This window comes from Gopherus evgoodei, chromosome 3 (genome assembly GCF_007399415.2).
Source record: "Gopherus evgoodei ecotype Sinaloan lineage chromosome 3, rGopEvg1_v1.p, whole genome shotgun sequence".
Taxonomy (NCBI): domain Eukaryota; kingdom Metazoa; phylum Chordata; order Testudines; family Testudinidae; genus Gopherus; species Gopherus evgoodei.
Genome location: NC_044324.1, coordinates 168,931,355 through 168,947,937, shown reverse-complemented (window position 1 = coordinate 168,947,937; position 16,583 = coordinate 168,931,355). Strand labels below are relative to the sequence as shown.

Sequence of the window (16,583 nt, the reverse complement as noted above, 5' to 3'; positions counted from 1 at the left end):
GGGGTGCAAGGGGGTGTGGGCTCTGGCTGAGGGTGTGGACTCTGGGGTGGGGCCAGGGATGAGGGATTTGGGGTACAGGAGGGGGCTTAGGGCTGGGGCAGGGGGTTGGGATGCGGGAAGGGGTGTGGAGTGCAGGCTCCGGGAGGGAGCTCAGGGCTGGGGCAGGAGTTTGGGCTCTGGAAGAGAGTTAGGTTGTGGAAGGGGCTTCTGGCCTGGGGAAGGGGGTTGGGATGCGGGAGGGGGATTGGAGCACGGGCTCCAGCCAGGTGGCGCTTATCTCAGGCAACTCCCAGTTCACAGTGCAGCGGGGCTAAGGCAGGCTCCCTGCCTGCCCTGGCTTCGCACTGCTCCTGGAAGCTATAAAAGTACATAGAATTTCCCCTCCCCTCACTGGATGGCCCTCTCAGCCCCCCTTGGGTTAACTGTGCTGTGCGGAGGAGGTACCTGTTATGTCAGGCTTGTTGCTTTCCACCAGCTGCCCCTGCTGGGGTTGTGTTCCTTCCTAACAGCACACGCTGGCACCAGAGGAGAAGGTGGGATGAGCTTTCCTCTGTGTGAAGTGATGTAATCCTTTCAGCTGGCATTAGTGTCTCGGACGGTAACAGCTCTATAATTGAGCCTCCTCCGATGCTGCAGCAGATATTTAAATCTCGTTTGTGTAATGCATGGTTACAATTCCTGCTGAGAGATTACTGTCCGCCTCCAGTACCCCTGAATGGAAACAAACAACTTCAAGCCATCCAAAAGCAGAGAAGAGAATTACTGCCCTTATAGCGAGCACAAACACCTCAGGACAACAGGGTCGCCCAAGGCAGGCTGTGCCAGATGGCCAGGAGTTCTTGTGTGTTTTCTGATGCTGTGGTGCCATTGATATATTATTATATTAATTCTTTTATGCCTCAGTCATGGCAAATAGACAGGATCTTGGAGGCACAGGATAGAATACCCCATGGGGGCATTACAAAGGCACACAGCACCCCATGTGGCTATTAGAAACACATGATACTGTATACTCCAGGGGCTGTTACAGAGACACCTGGCTCCCCATGGTTATACTATAGAAGTACCCAGAATGAGTCAGGCTGGTCTTTGCACAGGGACTTCTCCCCACTCCCTTGTACACTTGTGCAAGGCATGGGGCAATCAGTCTCTAACATGTCTGCCAGGCTCATTCTTTCAGGCCTGTTTTAGTTCCTTTTATGATTTTTTGCACCAGTGTGACAAGGTTCTCTGCTCCAATTGGTTGGCTCTGTCCCGAGCTGGTCTCTGCAGGATGTTTAAGACTCTTAAAGAGTCATTGGGTGACAGAGAATATGACTCTGTAGCTCAGTGGTTAGAGGGGAAAGAATTCAGAGCCTGGAGATCCCTGTGCCATGTGAGCTTCATTCCTAGGGAGGGGTAACACACACAGCGTTGCCCTTCCAGTAACGTGCTGGCTCTGGGCAGGGCCATTTCCACAGCCCATTGATTCTCAGACTGACTGCAAAAGCTGCTGCTGCTCAGTCCCAAACATGGGTGTCAAACACTAAGGTCGGCAAAGCTTCCTGAGCGGGGATCTGCCAGTAGCGCTTTGCCATGTTGCTCCCCCTTCATCTTGGGACCAGTTGTCAGACATCTGGTTATGGTGCCATCTTGCTGTACCAGGCTATGGTGTTTTCTGTTATAGATATTCCAGCTCCAGTGTAAGTCTGCAGCCCCTGTTGTGTGAAGCCCTGGGCCTTGACCCAGCATTGTGGACAATATGGTGCAGTGCTGCAGCGTTTTTTTTTGTGATGCATGGCAGGAGAGACAGGCCTAGAGGAAGCTGGGTTCTTGACCCCCATCTTTGTTCTGGAGACATGTCATGGGCATGAGGCATAGAGCTGGGAAGGCCTGGGCCAGATTTCTGCTGCCTCAAAGTTTCTCCAGTCTCATCCTTCTTCCCCCACTCCATCTGCCCCCACCAACCCCCGCAAGCCCATTTGTCCTTTATGTCTCTCCCACATGCATTCTATCATTTCTAATACCCTGATACCAGAGTGATGGGGAATCAGACTTCTCCCTGCATGGTTGTGTCTGTCAAACTCATTCAGACTCTTCCTCTTCTGCCAGCACCCTGAGGCATGGTGGTGTAAGAGGCTGGCATGTTGCAATGTGAATGGCACTGATTTGGCCACCAGGTGCTGCCCCCTAATGGATAACTCATCAACTGTCTCTGCCACCATGGGTGAAAATGTCTTGGTGGCAACGAGAATTAGCCAAGCACTCAGTTTGTTTGGTGACTAAAACTGGTTTCTATATAACAGCTGCCTGGTGTCTTACATGCAACGAGCCTAGTGGTCTCACAATATCTGTATTGTGCAAACTACCATCACAGTTCACCAATACAGGGTCATTGAGTCATCTCAGTGCCAGCACTGTGTGAGCCATGGAAACTGACCTCCCCTTTCACCTCTAGGAGGTGCTTGTGGCTCGGGATTTAAGAATGTTAGAGGGACAGCTTGGCCCACCGCTATCCCTGCTGCATTTTTTCTCTTGAGAATAAATAGAGGACATTGATCCAGTGCCTGTCACTGGCATGAACAACCTTTGGGATGTGTAAATATGATCTTAATCTTCAGATGAGCCCTGGGAAAAGGCAGCAGGAGGTGATGGGGGATGGGCTGTCTCCCAGGAAATGAGGCAGGAGAGGAAAGGATGGGGAGCCAGAATCTGCTTTCGTGTTTCTCAGACAGTTATACAATCTGATGTGTTTCTTTTACCTGATAATTAGTTTTTTCTAAAGAACGACAAGGTGTTTGCTTTCCTGGATACTCCTAGCAGAAGTAGAATTTTAATACTCTTTACAGGTGACAGGCAGCATATTTTGCAGACAGCTGGCATTCACGCTGCAACTGGCAGTGTGTTGACACTTGTTGAAGACTGGTGAATAGAACGGGCTGTGCCACACTGAAGGGTTCCTTTTTATTTCTTAATTTCTTTCACACCTTACTGGAATCTTTAATTTTCAGTTTCAGAACATTTCCCCAGACTCGGTATTTATAACTGTTGCAGCACATATTGTGCATGCTGTATAAGTCTCTGGGCTGCCTAGAGGCAGGGAATATAGTCAGCAGTTAAGTTATACATTAGAACTTGGGACTCTCTTTTCCTAGAGCACAGGCTGTTGTTGCACAAGCTCCTGAAGAATCCCCATTAGCATTAATGCTTTGTTTACTCCTTGCAGGACTGCTACTACCCCACAACTTACTTGCATGCACTTTGTGCAGGTCTCATTCCATCCTGAAGAGGGCAGTGGTTTGCAGGCTTCCAGAACCTCTGGTTCTTGCCCAGTTCAGGTCTACCTCTACAGCCATACTCATCAGTGTGTTTCTTATACCGCTTGTTCTTGTTGTCTCTGATCTCAGTTGGTTGTGGGGACTGTGTGTCGTGACTGTGATCGGCAAACACGTAGTGAGTGAATTGTGTGGGTGGTATATACACCCTAGGGACAGTGTGTAGGAAACGTCTGTTAGTCTATAAGGTGCCACAGGATTCTTTGCTGCTTTTACAGATCCAGACTAACATGGCTACCCCTCTGATACTTGTGTAGGAAAGAAATGCAGTGAGAACCCTAGTAAACTGTGAGGATTTGATGTCTCAGGATGGGCAGTAGAAGGAAAGCAACCAGGGTGCATGCCTTCTAATGTTACAAGTGGCTAAAGCAGGACACAGCGCCATTCAGGTTTGGCCCATCTCTCCCTCCGTAGACTGAGATAGAGGAACAGAGGGACCAAACCTGAGTGATGCTGTGATCCCATGCAACAGGTTGCAACACCACTTGATTTGGGGGTCCTCTCAAGTGGGGGTCCTCAGTCTAACTGCTGTTTGACCTGGACAAGATGGTTGGGGGTTCAAAGCAGATAATCCTGGGCCCGTTGGGAGGTCTGAGAGTATATGGCAGGGAATGGAGGCCTTATCTCATGGCTGGCAGGGAGAGAATTAAAAACCTTTAATCTACAGCAGATGGCTCCCCTGGCGGCAGGTACTGCCAAGATTCCCAGCCAAGGGGGAATGAAAAGGGGCTGAGCTGGGGTCTGTGGCTGCTTTGGAACTATAAAAAGGAGCGTGTTGAGTCGCTTTCTCTCTCTGAAATTTGGACAGAGCTTTGGGTCAGACTTACCTTTGGATAAGGGCACATTTGCCTGTGTTTGTTATATCTGGGTTGGATGCCCATTGCCCTTAGGTGTTCGGAGTGGCCCTCTGTAAATAAAACTTGGATTGGTTCTCCTGCATTGGGACTCATCAAATGGTGTTGTTAGGCCTGTGATTGAAAAACATCCCAGACTGTACTCCCGCAGATCTCTCCATATGCTTTTGTGTTGCCACTTCACCTAGTCTGATCGGCTGAGGCAAAGAACTGCTGCCTGGTCTATGGTTTTCACCAACCTTTACAAAGGGCTTGGATGTCCCTTGAGACATATGTAAAACAAAGGTTGGCCTGTACTCCCAGGGTGAAATTTATGCCCTTTCTCTCCTTGAATTAATCTTCTGTTGCCCTAAATGTAGTTGCAATTTGCAGATACCACCTCTGAAGCTATGGTCTCTTGATTTAAGCTAAGCAAGGTTGGATGACAGAGCTCCAAGGAAAACCCAAGGAGCTGCAGGGAGTGGTGGTGATTCAGCCCCTGAACTCTGTTTATATTTTTCCCAACCTGTTTCTGTCGGGTTGGCATGGCCGCATTTGCAAACACAATGGGCTTGCTTGTTGAATGGAACTAATCTCCAGGATACTGGCTCTCATAGCCCTGGGGCCAATTATAAAAGCCGAATGGCCCAGCAAGGCTCATTATTGCACACACCACCTTTCTAGGTGAGGAGCAGGCAGGGGAGTGTGCATCAGCTCAGCCCACTGAGCTCTTCCTTACTGTGTGCAGCAACACGGTGAGCAATGCACAGGGGCAGGTTGGGTGACATGAATCTGATCCTCCTGCAGCACCGTTGATCGTTGCATGCAGCACCACACTAAAGCCCACCAGCCGGTGAGGCGTCTCGAACCAGCTCTGTTCATTACCCCATGCGGCACCATGCTGGGTGACACACGCTGGGTGACATGCTCTTGTAACTGCATCTATCTCCTTCCGTGGCAGCCTTGACCTGCCACTTACATAGCGTGACCAGATGTCCCAATTTTATAGGGACAGTCCTGACTTTTGGGTCTTTTTCTTGTATAGGCTCCTATTACCCTGCCCCTCCCCCCCAATTTTTCCATGCTTGCTGTCTGGTCACCCTACACTTACAGCACCTGTTACTGAAGCCATTTCTACCCTCATGGTGGGAGTGTGTGGATGCAATGGCATGGTGGCTGGCTCACCCATGTGCCCTGGATGGAGATGCTATGGGTACCTGGCTGCAGCCTGAGCTTCCCAGCAAAAACTGAAGAACCAACAGCTGCATCGGTCTGAGCCACTCACTCTCTGTTCCTCCTCCAGCAATCCCTGCTGCACTGTAATCACACAATTATTATGCTATTAAAATGTCATATTCATAGAAATCCACATAAACAAAGCATTAACAATCTCTGGAAAATTGAAGTCTTTACTGCTAATGATCTGCTCTCTTTGCGCACTCTCCCCCCTTTCTTTTCTGAGCCTTGATTGAAGAGGCAGACAAGGAAGTACATCTCTGTGCTTAGACTCTCAATTCTTAATGTGCTGTCACAGAGAGACACTTTTCTCTCTCTCTTTAATAGGGCTACGGGTGGTTTGGAGGAGCCCACTTAGCAAGCTCGTAAAGAAGGAAGAGGCTGTTCAGAGTGTATTCTTAGCTGGGAGAGTGTCAAATATCTGGTGTAATAAGGTCGATCCCCTTTGAATTGAATTTTTTCTCTAGCCTGCCTGTGGCATTTTCTGTTCTCCTTGTAACGTACCCAGGGGGATGATAGCTCAGGGTTTTGATTGGGGAAAGCAGTTGGGGGTCAGAGAGTGCAAGACTATGCTGATGAGAGCCAGTTCATCCCTGATGTAACACCATTGACTTCTACTAGGGAGTAGTACTCAGCCAATTCTCTTTAGAGTGCACACAGTTTCTCTCCCCACCCCCGCTCCCTTGGTACTATAATTAATTCCGAAGGGCTTATCCAGGTGTGTTATTCCTGACACATTTGGGTTGTTTGTCAGCTGGTCGCACTCTGATGCTTCTATGCGAGGACTGGTCTCATGTCTCTTGAATTAATTTTTTGTTTGTGTGGGATGCACCAGACACCACACTTGTTCATTTCTAACAGTGTCCCCTTGCTGCACACCCTTCACTGAAGCAATGCAGGGAAAGAACCTTGCCCTCCCAGCTGAGCAGGAAAAGCTACTTGTAGGGGAATATCGGGGTCCAAAAACCTTGAAAGAGTCTCTTTAAAAGTTCTCCACATCTGGTTCTGTTCAGTCCCTGTGTAGTGAAGCATTAGAACTCACTGGATATTTTAAATTATAAATAATAATCTTGAATCCTGAAGGCTCCTAAGGCACTTCTGAGGGACATTTTTGCTCAGGTGGTCTGAGCACAGGGATTGGCAGCTGGCAATTGTAGCAGGCTCTTATCCTCTTACGTGGCTCCTACTTAAGGGGGACAAAGATGCATACTTAGCCAGTGTGGGTTCCAGTGCTGTCAGAAACTCCACCCACAGCCCAAGATTCACTCAACTCTGCTGTCAGAGTGTTGGCACTCAAGGTCGATTGTTCAAATCTTCATAATGAACCTAGTCTAAAGCCCACTGAAGTCAATTTAAAGACTCTGATTGTCTTCAATAGTCTTTGGCTCATGCCTGACATGATCATGACTGTTCTTCTTTCTTTGACCAGCGGTGAAATAGTTACCTTTATTGAAATCTAAATTGTCATCAATAAGTTTCAGAATTAACATTCCATTGATGTATGGTGGTTATTGGCATCCATTCACACCCTCCTCCCATTTCAATAGCTTTCTCCACAATCCTAGAGGCTGGAGGCTGCCTTAAAAAGAAGCGTAAGTTCTAATACACAAGGTGGCAGCTACCAGGGACAAATGTTTGCTCACTGTGCTGGTTTCCAGCCCCATGGAATTACTAGAAATCTCTCGACTATGACTATTTCATGGTATATCCAGGCTAATATTGATGCCAGTTTGTATAGTCCTGAAAGGCTTTAGATGCAGCTCTTCTAAACTGATCTCAAATTCTGTGAGCTATTCACCCATCTAAAGCACGAAAGCAGAGCTTGCTTTTCACAGCTGGTGAGCCTGATTAACTACTGTAAGTGAATCTTAATAGGCAAGTTCCCTAACAGAGTGGTTTACGTGGTGCTATTGAGAGGAAGAGAGAAGAACCTATTTCATTAAAGTGGTAGGCTACCCTTCCCCCTTTTTTTAAACTAGAGAATGGGGTTTTTTTCTCTCTTTGCTGTAGACTTATTCAATCTCTCAAACTCTTCTGGCAAAAGAAGTGACTGTGTTTCCTATAATTAATACCAAACATTAAACTGCAGCATTGAAAGAGAAATTGCCTAATTGTGAGGAAAAAAAATTAGAATTTATTACCAGAACATGAGAGAAAATGAATGAGACAAAGAGAGAGAGGAGCCCTGCAGAAGATAAATAGAAAGGCAAGTGGAATATTGACTTGATCTTTCTCTAGTGCAGGGTAATTTGGCGTCTAAAGTGAGTTAGATCATAATAAATTAAATTTAGGTTTCTGCACATCAGTTAAATAACTCCCAAGACAGAATTCTAGTGTGAGGAAGAGGTGATAATACATGGTGGAAATATAATGAAGATCTTATCCAATAATCCAGAACTGATGTGTGGTCCCTGCATGTGTGATGGGGCTTTTCCTTTCCTTTGTCAGTGGTCCAGGAACAGGTAAATCATCTACCTGCAAGTTGGAGAAGCCGTCTGTGAGTAAAACACTTGGATAGCCTGAATGCTTCCTATACAGTGCATCCTTCCTGATATGCAGTGCAGATTTGCTGTCTGCAGTGAGTGTATGTCTAAACATTCCCATCCAATTCCATGCAGCCTCACAGGAAGCTTAGGAGAGGAGGTTGAAGAATACTGCATCCCAATGAGACTTCAAGGGGGTATTAGCTATAGTAAAGAGAGTGTAATTATCCAATAGGAATTTGGCCAGGACACTAGGGTAAACTCTGCAGAATGTAATCAAGTACTGAAGCTCTGCATCTGATGTCCCATCTGTGTAGGGTGACCACATGTGGTAGAGTGTGCAAGCCTCACACTGTGCAGGAAGGGGTTAAGGAGTTACTCTGGGCTCATAGGTGGCCCTATCCTGCAGCCCCTCCAAGGTAAGCCAGGAGTGGAGGAAGAGTTTAAAAAGAGAGAAAGTCAGCTCAGGGGAAGGCAGACAGCTTGGGGGCGGGGGGAAGAGAAGGAGGAGCATGGTAATGACAGGCTGTTAGTCTCCCCAGCTTCCAGGTTGAGGCCAGACAAAAGGCAGAGCCTGCTGCCCTGCCTGTGCGTGGCCTGAGCTTCTGGAAGTGAAGGTGGGCTGGACTTTAGTCTTTCTAGTGGCATTTCCTTAAAATGCAGATGGTCACCCTAGATGCACCTCCCAGCAGCACAGTGCCCCAAACTTCATGGAGGAACATTCCATTTTAATTGCAGGAAGCATTCACTGTCTGATAAACCAGCTCTGCTTCTAGACATCAGATGCCTTCTATCCAAGGATCGGAATCTATAAATGGAAAAGTCCTATTCAGTCATGTACAGTAGCTTGTTACCTTGCCTTGTCTGCTGAGCACACAATCCTAGCTGGAGCACATTCGACCACTGTACCTTCTCACAGGCTAGGCTGTTCAGAACGTCAGAGTTTAACGTTGCAGCCTCACCACCGTATGTAAAAGGCTGGTGTCCTTGTAATGCTGCAAGTACGAACAGAGGGGCCTAGAACATATGGTTGACGTCACAGCAGTTGCCTAATTGCATTGTCTTGGAAATGCATCTATCCATTATGCCATGTGAACTTGGCAAGCATCAAGCTCAAGCTGGCAGAGACTTGCCCACTACCCACACTCTCTTGCAGCGTAATTATTCAGAGATCAAAGGGCCAAGCCACTTAGCCATACTGTACAGGAATAGGTTGCCATTGTGCCACGGTTTTAAAGGGATGCTGTACTGATAAATCTCAGTGCAGGTCCTGATTCTCCACTGTTCTGCCCTATATCCACTTGAGCACTGCTATAAATGAGTACACAAGGTGCAGGGCAATGGAGAATTAGGCTCACACTATATTACTACTTCTGTATAAAGCTGAAAGAAATTTGTAATATTTTGCAGATGGTTTAATTTTTGCTCTTCCCTCACTTGGCTGGTCAGTTTCACGTCCTGTTTACAGTCCATTCCCTTTTCTGGGTCTCCGGTCTAGTTCAATAACACTTTCATATACATTTTTAAAAAATGACCTTTTTTATGGCCATTTTAAAATGGAAACATTTCTATTCATATTAAGTTTTATGAAACTTTTTTTCAAAAACACAACTTCAGTTTAGGATCTAAACCTGAAATTTTCTTCAGCAGAGCTGGAATCTCAGAGTCCTCTCCAACCCTTGTAAATTTCAGGGCTTCAGTGGTTCTGAGATGCAATCACCTCAGTTTTTCCTGATCTTTCACTGTGCTGGTAAATCATGTCTTACAAGATGCCTTAAAAAAACATAAACTATATTTATTGCACAATATTCTGCACTCCTACCAAGAGCCTACAAACTTTTATGGATAGCCTTCTGCTCATAAACTTCCCGATGGACTGGAGTGGCCTTAACATTTTAATAACTTTCCTTCATTCTTGGTGTCCTGGGATGCCGACTGATGGTCAGTAAGGTGCACTATTCTGTGATTGTCATCAGAGGCAGCCCAGCCCAGGTAGAGCAATTGTAAGCAGAAAAGCAATTGTAAGAAATGACGTTGTGGTGCACCATATTTATTCCCTCTGCTGAATGTGCTGTGTCTGCAAGTTAAAAGATGATTTTTATAACTCTCAGCAACTGTATGCTCACCTTGGGATATGAAAATAAAGTCATAGTCTTCTTGCCTATTGCCGCATGGCTGGTAATAAAGCTTCTGCGATCAGACCAAGCCTGATTATGTGCTTAGATCAGGGCTGGGATAGAACTGAGCTTGCTGCTCTGTTGTTGCATGGGCTTAGTAGGTGCAAGAGGGGAATCACTTCCTCTGCTTAGTAAATTCACCAGATGGAACCCAAAGGCCAAATTTCTTTCTGGGGTAACTCCACTGGTGGAGGTGGACTTAACTGGAGTTACAGCAGGGTGAATCTGGCCCCCAGGGAACAGAGAGAGAGAGTATTCTCCAGGGCGAATAATGGGGTTACACCAGTGTAAGGTCAGAATGAGCCTTGATGTCTCTGCTCTGAAGAGTTTACATTCAACAGCCCAGACTCTGATCTCTGTGTCACTGATCAGTAATAACACTGAGGATCATGGAGTTAGGTCCTCATTTACGCTGGTGTAACTGAAATCAGAATTTGACCCAACAGAGTGAGCAACAGTAAGGGTATGGCTACACTTGAAACTTCAAAGCACTGCTGTGGGAACGCTGCCGCGGCAGCGCTTTGAAGTGTGAGTGTGGTCGCAGCGTCAGCACTGGGAGAGAGCTCTCACAGCGCTGCACGTACTCCACCTCCTCATGGGGATTAGCTTGCAGCGCTGGGAGCCGCGCTCCCAGCGCTGCGGCGCTGTTTACACTGGCTCTTTGCAGCGCTGTATCTTGCAGCGCTCGGGGGTGTTTTTTCACACCCCTGAGCACGAAAGTTGCAGCGCTGTAAAGCGCCAGTGTAGCCAAGGCCTAAGAAATATTGGGAGTGCTCTGAAGGGAGGACAAGAAATAAAGCCGTCTTTGGTTAAAACCATAGAGGGACCTGGGAATCTTTGTGCTTTGAAGCAATGCCGTGCCTTTGGAGGTGGCCTGTGTTCCCTTAAAATTCACTCCAACGGCCTTGCAGCATGAGAAGAGACATTCCAGGGGAATCTCGATCCAGCCCTTTTTGCTTAAACTGATGTATGGGATACAGGCTGTTCATTTGCAAGAACCATCACTTCCCCTCCCCCTTCCTATTAACATGGAAAATGTGCTGTCCGATGTGAATAAAATCAATTATGGGATAAAAATCGCCTGTTTCAAAAGCTTCATTTTGTGCCATTAGCAGGGGAGAGCGGCTGTGAGATGGAGTAACAAAAAAAAGATCAATTATTCGATAAGATCACAATTTTCTTTGGTGCTGAAATTACTGTACACGTTTGAATTGCTCTGTATTACATGTAGGCTGAGATCAAAGAGGTTGTGCTGCTGTAACGATGTGATCTTATCGAGTGCACCTTGCGTTAGCCACCTCAGAGCCGGCCCAGAGCCATTGTGTGCTGCTCAATGAAAGGACACTTTGACTCTTGTACAGAGGGCGAGCAACATAGTAGCCCTGCGGCTCCTCTATACCTGAGCAAACAGTGGGGATGATTCATCCCCAAATCTCTTGCTTAGCAGGACCCCCTGCTGTCTGGAATAATGTGGAGGCAGGGGAGTTAGTTCAGGTGAGCAGGCACTGTTTCACCAAACCAGTGAGCAGGCAGTGTTTCGTCAGTGTTTCACAGATGTTGCACCAAGCCATTTGAAAGGAAGTGCAGATTGAGCCCAAATGCCTTGCAGGCGGCTGAATATTTGACAGGTGTGAGAAGACATTAAAACATACAATATAATTTAACCAAGCGAGTCACGGCTGTTGGATGGTGCTGAGGTTTGCCTGAAGGGTGTCCCCCGTGGTCATGTCCTTTTAATCTGTAGCAGGCCAGATCTTCAGCTGATGTAAAACAGTGCAACTCCATTGGACTTCAACTACTGTCGGTGAGTGAGCACGAGAGACCACACGTGCTGAGGAGCTGCTAAGTATTTGCTGGGTGTCACTGCACGCTACCCAGAGACACCTGTGACGTGCAGGCCTCCATGTTCTGATGGGGTTCAATGTTTGTGTGTGCAGGGCTCAGATGTCGACTGGGATGACCTCTGGGATCAGTTTGAAGAGAGAAGGTACCTGAGTGCCCGGAAATGGAAGGGTGGAGAGGACCCATACCGCCTCTATGCCTTTAACCAGCGGGAGAGCGAGAGGATTCCCAGTGACCGTGCCATCCGCGACACCAGGCATTACAGGTTCTTGTATCCTTCCCATCCTCTTCCTTGATCAGGCAGCACTAGTCAAAAAGGGACATGATTGGCCCTTCCTTAAAAGTGTGCACTGGAGACAAAAAACCTACACTTGGGGGAAATTAATGGGCCAGAGACGTGGGACACTGTGTTGTTGGATTGGGAACCTACCTAGGGGATATCTTTGTTTTCAAAGAGACCCAGATGAGATAAGACATATTGACTTAAAAATAATTTCATTACATGCATTACTAATATCACCTCAGACAACTAATTGAAACAGCTTTTGTACTATTTGATACGTTGTTTGCATTTTACCAGGGCAGGGAAGCTAGACCGGTCAATTTTACTTCTTGTTTATAGTCCGTTTCTACTCCTGGTTTTCTTGTGCAAACACAATAATGCTGTTTTAGTTTTTTTCCCAAATTGGAAGGGGATGTTTAAATCCTCAAAAATCCCTCCTGATTGCACTGAAATTTTAAAAAGAATGTTTCTTGATTTTCATGCTGACCTCCAAAAGCATGAGATAGGTCCATACAATCATGAGATTGGCTTAAAATAAATGCTGAGTGCTTTTTATTTCCCTTCTGGCTTCTGCTCCTTTAGGGTGTATTCAAGTCCTGTTTTCAAGCTTTTCTCTGCAACCATTAGGGTTAGAAACTTCACTTTTTAAAAGTTAAACCAGATATTGCCTCCTAATCACATGCCTCCTGAAGCCAAGGCTTTTAGAGAAACACCAAATATCATGAGACAGGCAACTGTGTGATTTCATTCTATTTCTATGATGCTTGTGACCTCTCTCACTTTATTCAATATAAACCAAACCTAAGGGTTAGGCCTAAATTTATTGAGTGCCCCTTTCATTAGGTTTTGGGTTCTTGTGTTAAATAAACAGTAAAGTCACTGATCCACCCACAAATGAAGAGGAAGGGGTCTGATTTGGTCTGTATCTTGTGTTTGTCTAGTCTCATGTATGACGCTGACATCCTATCCTCTGAAAACTTCACCTGCTCAGGAGGGTGAACGCCATTGGATTCCATTCAGATTCTCGAGGAAAAATAGACGTCACCTTCCTCCAGGGCAGGCAGAACTTTGAGTGAACAGGACCGTGTGTGTCTGTGTGTCTGTGTGTAAGCATACCACCAGCACTGATCCCCTTTGGCCCTAGGAGATCTTGTGCTGCGGAGGAAACAAATCAGATGAGGTGCCAAGTGCAGCACAGCTGCTCGCTATTTTGTTCAGCAGGGCAAGAGTTAATAAAGGGAGGAAAGTGAAGGCATTGCGGGGGTAGGGGAGAAATATAGGAACTTATCTGGCTAGTTCTCCATCAGCCAAAGGAAAGGGCTCCTGAGTGGCACACTCAAAGAAACTCACTCTCTGCTTTGGAGGGCCATTTGGATGGTGCTTTGCAGGTGGATTTGGGCCATCTGGGAGATTGTCATCTTTCATAATTACAGTGCAGCTTGACTTAGTGGTGATGGACTCCCCTAATAACAGTGGGAAACTGACAGGCAGCAGCTGAGTGCTTTCAGCTCTGAGGGGTTGGGAGGGCCTGGAAGGGCCTGATTTCACTATAGCTAGGCAAAGATTTCTGGCACTTTCCTTTACAAGAACTCACCCAGTTTTAATCCCCATTTTCCCCATGAGGATCTTCAGGGGAAATGCTGCCACAGGCTATATCCTACTTGCTCAGCACGTGTTGTCACTTCTTCAGTCAGCTGCATGTAGCAACAGCAGCCCCTATCGTCCCCTCCTGTAGGCAGACTTATGGTAGGGAATCTCCCTGAGGTTCTTCTGACGAAGTGTTCTCCCTTGTCATTCTGATGGGGCGGGGACAGCATTTTCTATGGGGCCTGCCTGCAGTCCCTTGGAGGCCCGGGATCCTCATAGATTTCAAGGACTCTGTGGGAGGCCAGGGCCGTACATAAGGCTCTGTGAGCCAGGCCAGACTTCTTGCCGGTGCAGTTCCAGTAGGGCCACACTCACAGGGCTCTCTTGGCCAGCAGAGGTCCCTGTGACACACTCACAGGGCTCTCTTGGCCAGCAGAGGTCCCTGTGACACTACCTGCTGCCTCTAGTTCTAATACCTTTCTCCTAATCACATGTTGCTGATGGAGGGTGAGGCACACCCCACCCACTCCCCATGCCTGGATCCCCAGACCTGCAGAGAACCCTTCTTGGGGTCCCGCAGAGAGGGAGTGAATGCTGCCCTATGAAGACCTATCCTGTCTCCATCCCATCTTTCACAGGGGAGAGCTGAGATCTCCATGAGTTGGCATCTAGGGAATACAACTGGGACCAATGATTATGCTTCTAAGTCAGAGATGGGCAAACTTTTTGGGTCGAGGGCCACATCTGGGTGGGGAAATTGTATGCAGGGCCGGGGCAGAGGGTTGGGGTGTGGGAGGGAATGCGAGGTGTGGGAGCGGGTACGGTGTGCAGGAAGGGGCTCAGGGCAAGGGATTGGGGCAGAGGAGGGGTGCGAGCTGTATGGGGGACTCAGGAAAGGGGTGCAGGAGGGGTGCAGACTGGGGGGGCTCAGGGCAGGGGGATGGGGTGCAGGAGAGGTGCGGGGCATATGAGGGGGCTCAGGCAGAGGGTTGGGGTGCAGGAGGGGTGCGAGGTGCAGGCAGGGGGCTTAGGGCAGGGAGTTGGGGGGCAGGGTCCAGGAGGAGTTTGAGCTCTGGCCTGGCGCTGCTTACCTAAAGCGGCTTCGAGATAGCAGCGGCGCGCACCTGGGCCACGGCAAGCTCCCTGCACGCCTGCCCTGGCCCCATGTCGCGCTGCTCCAGGAAGTGCTGTGGCCCCCCCGGGGGGGGGCGGGAGGAGAGCAGAGGGCTCCATGTGCGCTGCCCTTGCTGTGCCTCCAAGTACCTCCCCTAAAACTCCCATTGCGTGTGGTTCCCCGTTCCTGGCCAATGAGAGCTGTGGGGAGCAGTGCCTGGAGGCAAGGGCAACCCAGGGAAGGCAGGGATGTGGTGTCAGCTGCTTCTGAGAGTGGCGCAGGGCCCATGGCACCACGAGGGGCAATCCCGCAGGCCGGATCCAAAGCTCTGAGGGGCTGGATCTGGCCCATGGGTCACAGTTTGCTCACTCCTGTTCTAAGCAGTATTCCTTTCAGTGCAGTGAACCAACAATCACTAATTGATTCTCCACCTCCTTGTGAAGTACCTTACTCACACATGGGACAATACAAGCACTGGGGGACTTGCCCAAGGCTGTCTGGATGGCCAGGGGAAGATCCAGGATTAGAAACCAGGACTTCCTGGCCCCCAGCTCTGTGCTTCTTCATGCAGGGCAATGACAAGTGGTGCAAAGAATTATTTAAAGGGTTTGCACTAGAAGAGATAGCAGAGGCTTGTTGGTTTGGCAGCATAGTGAAGAAGCTGCATCTTCTCCTGGATGGTATCACCTAGGGGTGGATTTGATGTATGGGGAGGGGATCTGACCTAGCTGGAGTGGCTTAGGGCAATCTGAACCCTTCCTTCCGAGAGCTAAATTAGAACTCCTTTCCCTTGTGTTCCCCAGTGCTGCTTCTCTCTCTGCAATTCATTTGGTTTGAGTTATAGCAGGGCTCTGTTTGCTTTCCAAGGACATGGCTCAACCTTCAGCTCCTAATGTAGTTCCCATCCAACCGCCAGAATCCTTAGTACAGTAACTCCTCACTTAAAGTCATCCTGGTTAACGTTGTTTCATTGTTACGTTGCTGATCAGTTAGAGAAGATACTTGTTTAAAGTTGTGCAATGCTCCCTTCTAACTTCGTCTTTTGGTAGCCACCTGCTTTGTCTACTGCTTGCAGGAAGAGCAGCCCATTGCAGCTAGCTGGTAGGGGCTTGGAACCAGGGTGGACCGGCCCTCCCTGCTCTCCTAAGTTCCCTGTGCAGCAGCGGCCCAGCAGGCTAGCAATTGCAGCTGTCCCTCTCCCCCCGCCATGTGCTGCTCCTGCCCTCTGCCTTGGAGCTGCTCCCTGAGACTCCTGCTTGCTGTGCAGAGGGGAGGGAAGGAAGAGGGGGGTTAATGTCAGAGTGTCCCCCTACCCCTGTTCCTGCACCCTGCTTATGCCATCTTCCATAGAGCAGGGGGGACACACCAGGGCTCAGGACGGAGGAAGCTTGCTGGCAGCAGCTGGGGTCTCAGCAAGCTGATCTAACGAACAAGGCAGTGTACTTAAAGGTGAAATAAGCATATCTCCCTCCATTCCTGCTGCCTTGTAGAGTGGAAGAGTTAACTCTTGAGGGCTAAGCCAATTGCTAGTTCATCATTTAGCAGTAAGGGAAATATCTCACCTTCTGACTCCTCCACCTCAACCAAATTTCACAATCATCATCACTGTGTACCAGTATTAAATTGTTTATTTAAAACTTATAGCGTGTGTGTATATATATAATAAAGTCTTTTGTCTGGTGAAAATTTTTTTCCTGGAACCTAACCTTCTCAT

General features: G+C 48.2%; 1 protein-coding gene across 2 annotated transcripts in view; it reads left to right on the top strand.

Moving 5' to 3' along the window:
* The window catches only part of GALNT14 (polypeptide N-acetylgalactosaminyltransferase 14), a 200,346-nt gene that overhangs the window by 67,808 nt on the left and 115,955 nt on the right, over positions 1 to 16,583 (top strand). Inside the window, exon 2 of one of the 2 annotated variants that reach the window (XM_030557364.1) lies at positions 11,981 to 12,030. In XM_030557364.1, the coding sequence (XP_030413224.1) occupies positions 11,981 to 12,030 (50 nt within the window). Of the gene's footprint in view, positions 1 to 11,980; positions 12,151 to 16,583 lie in introns of both variants that reach the window. The other variant, XM_030557363.1, reaches the window with a different exon arrangement.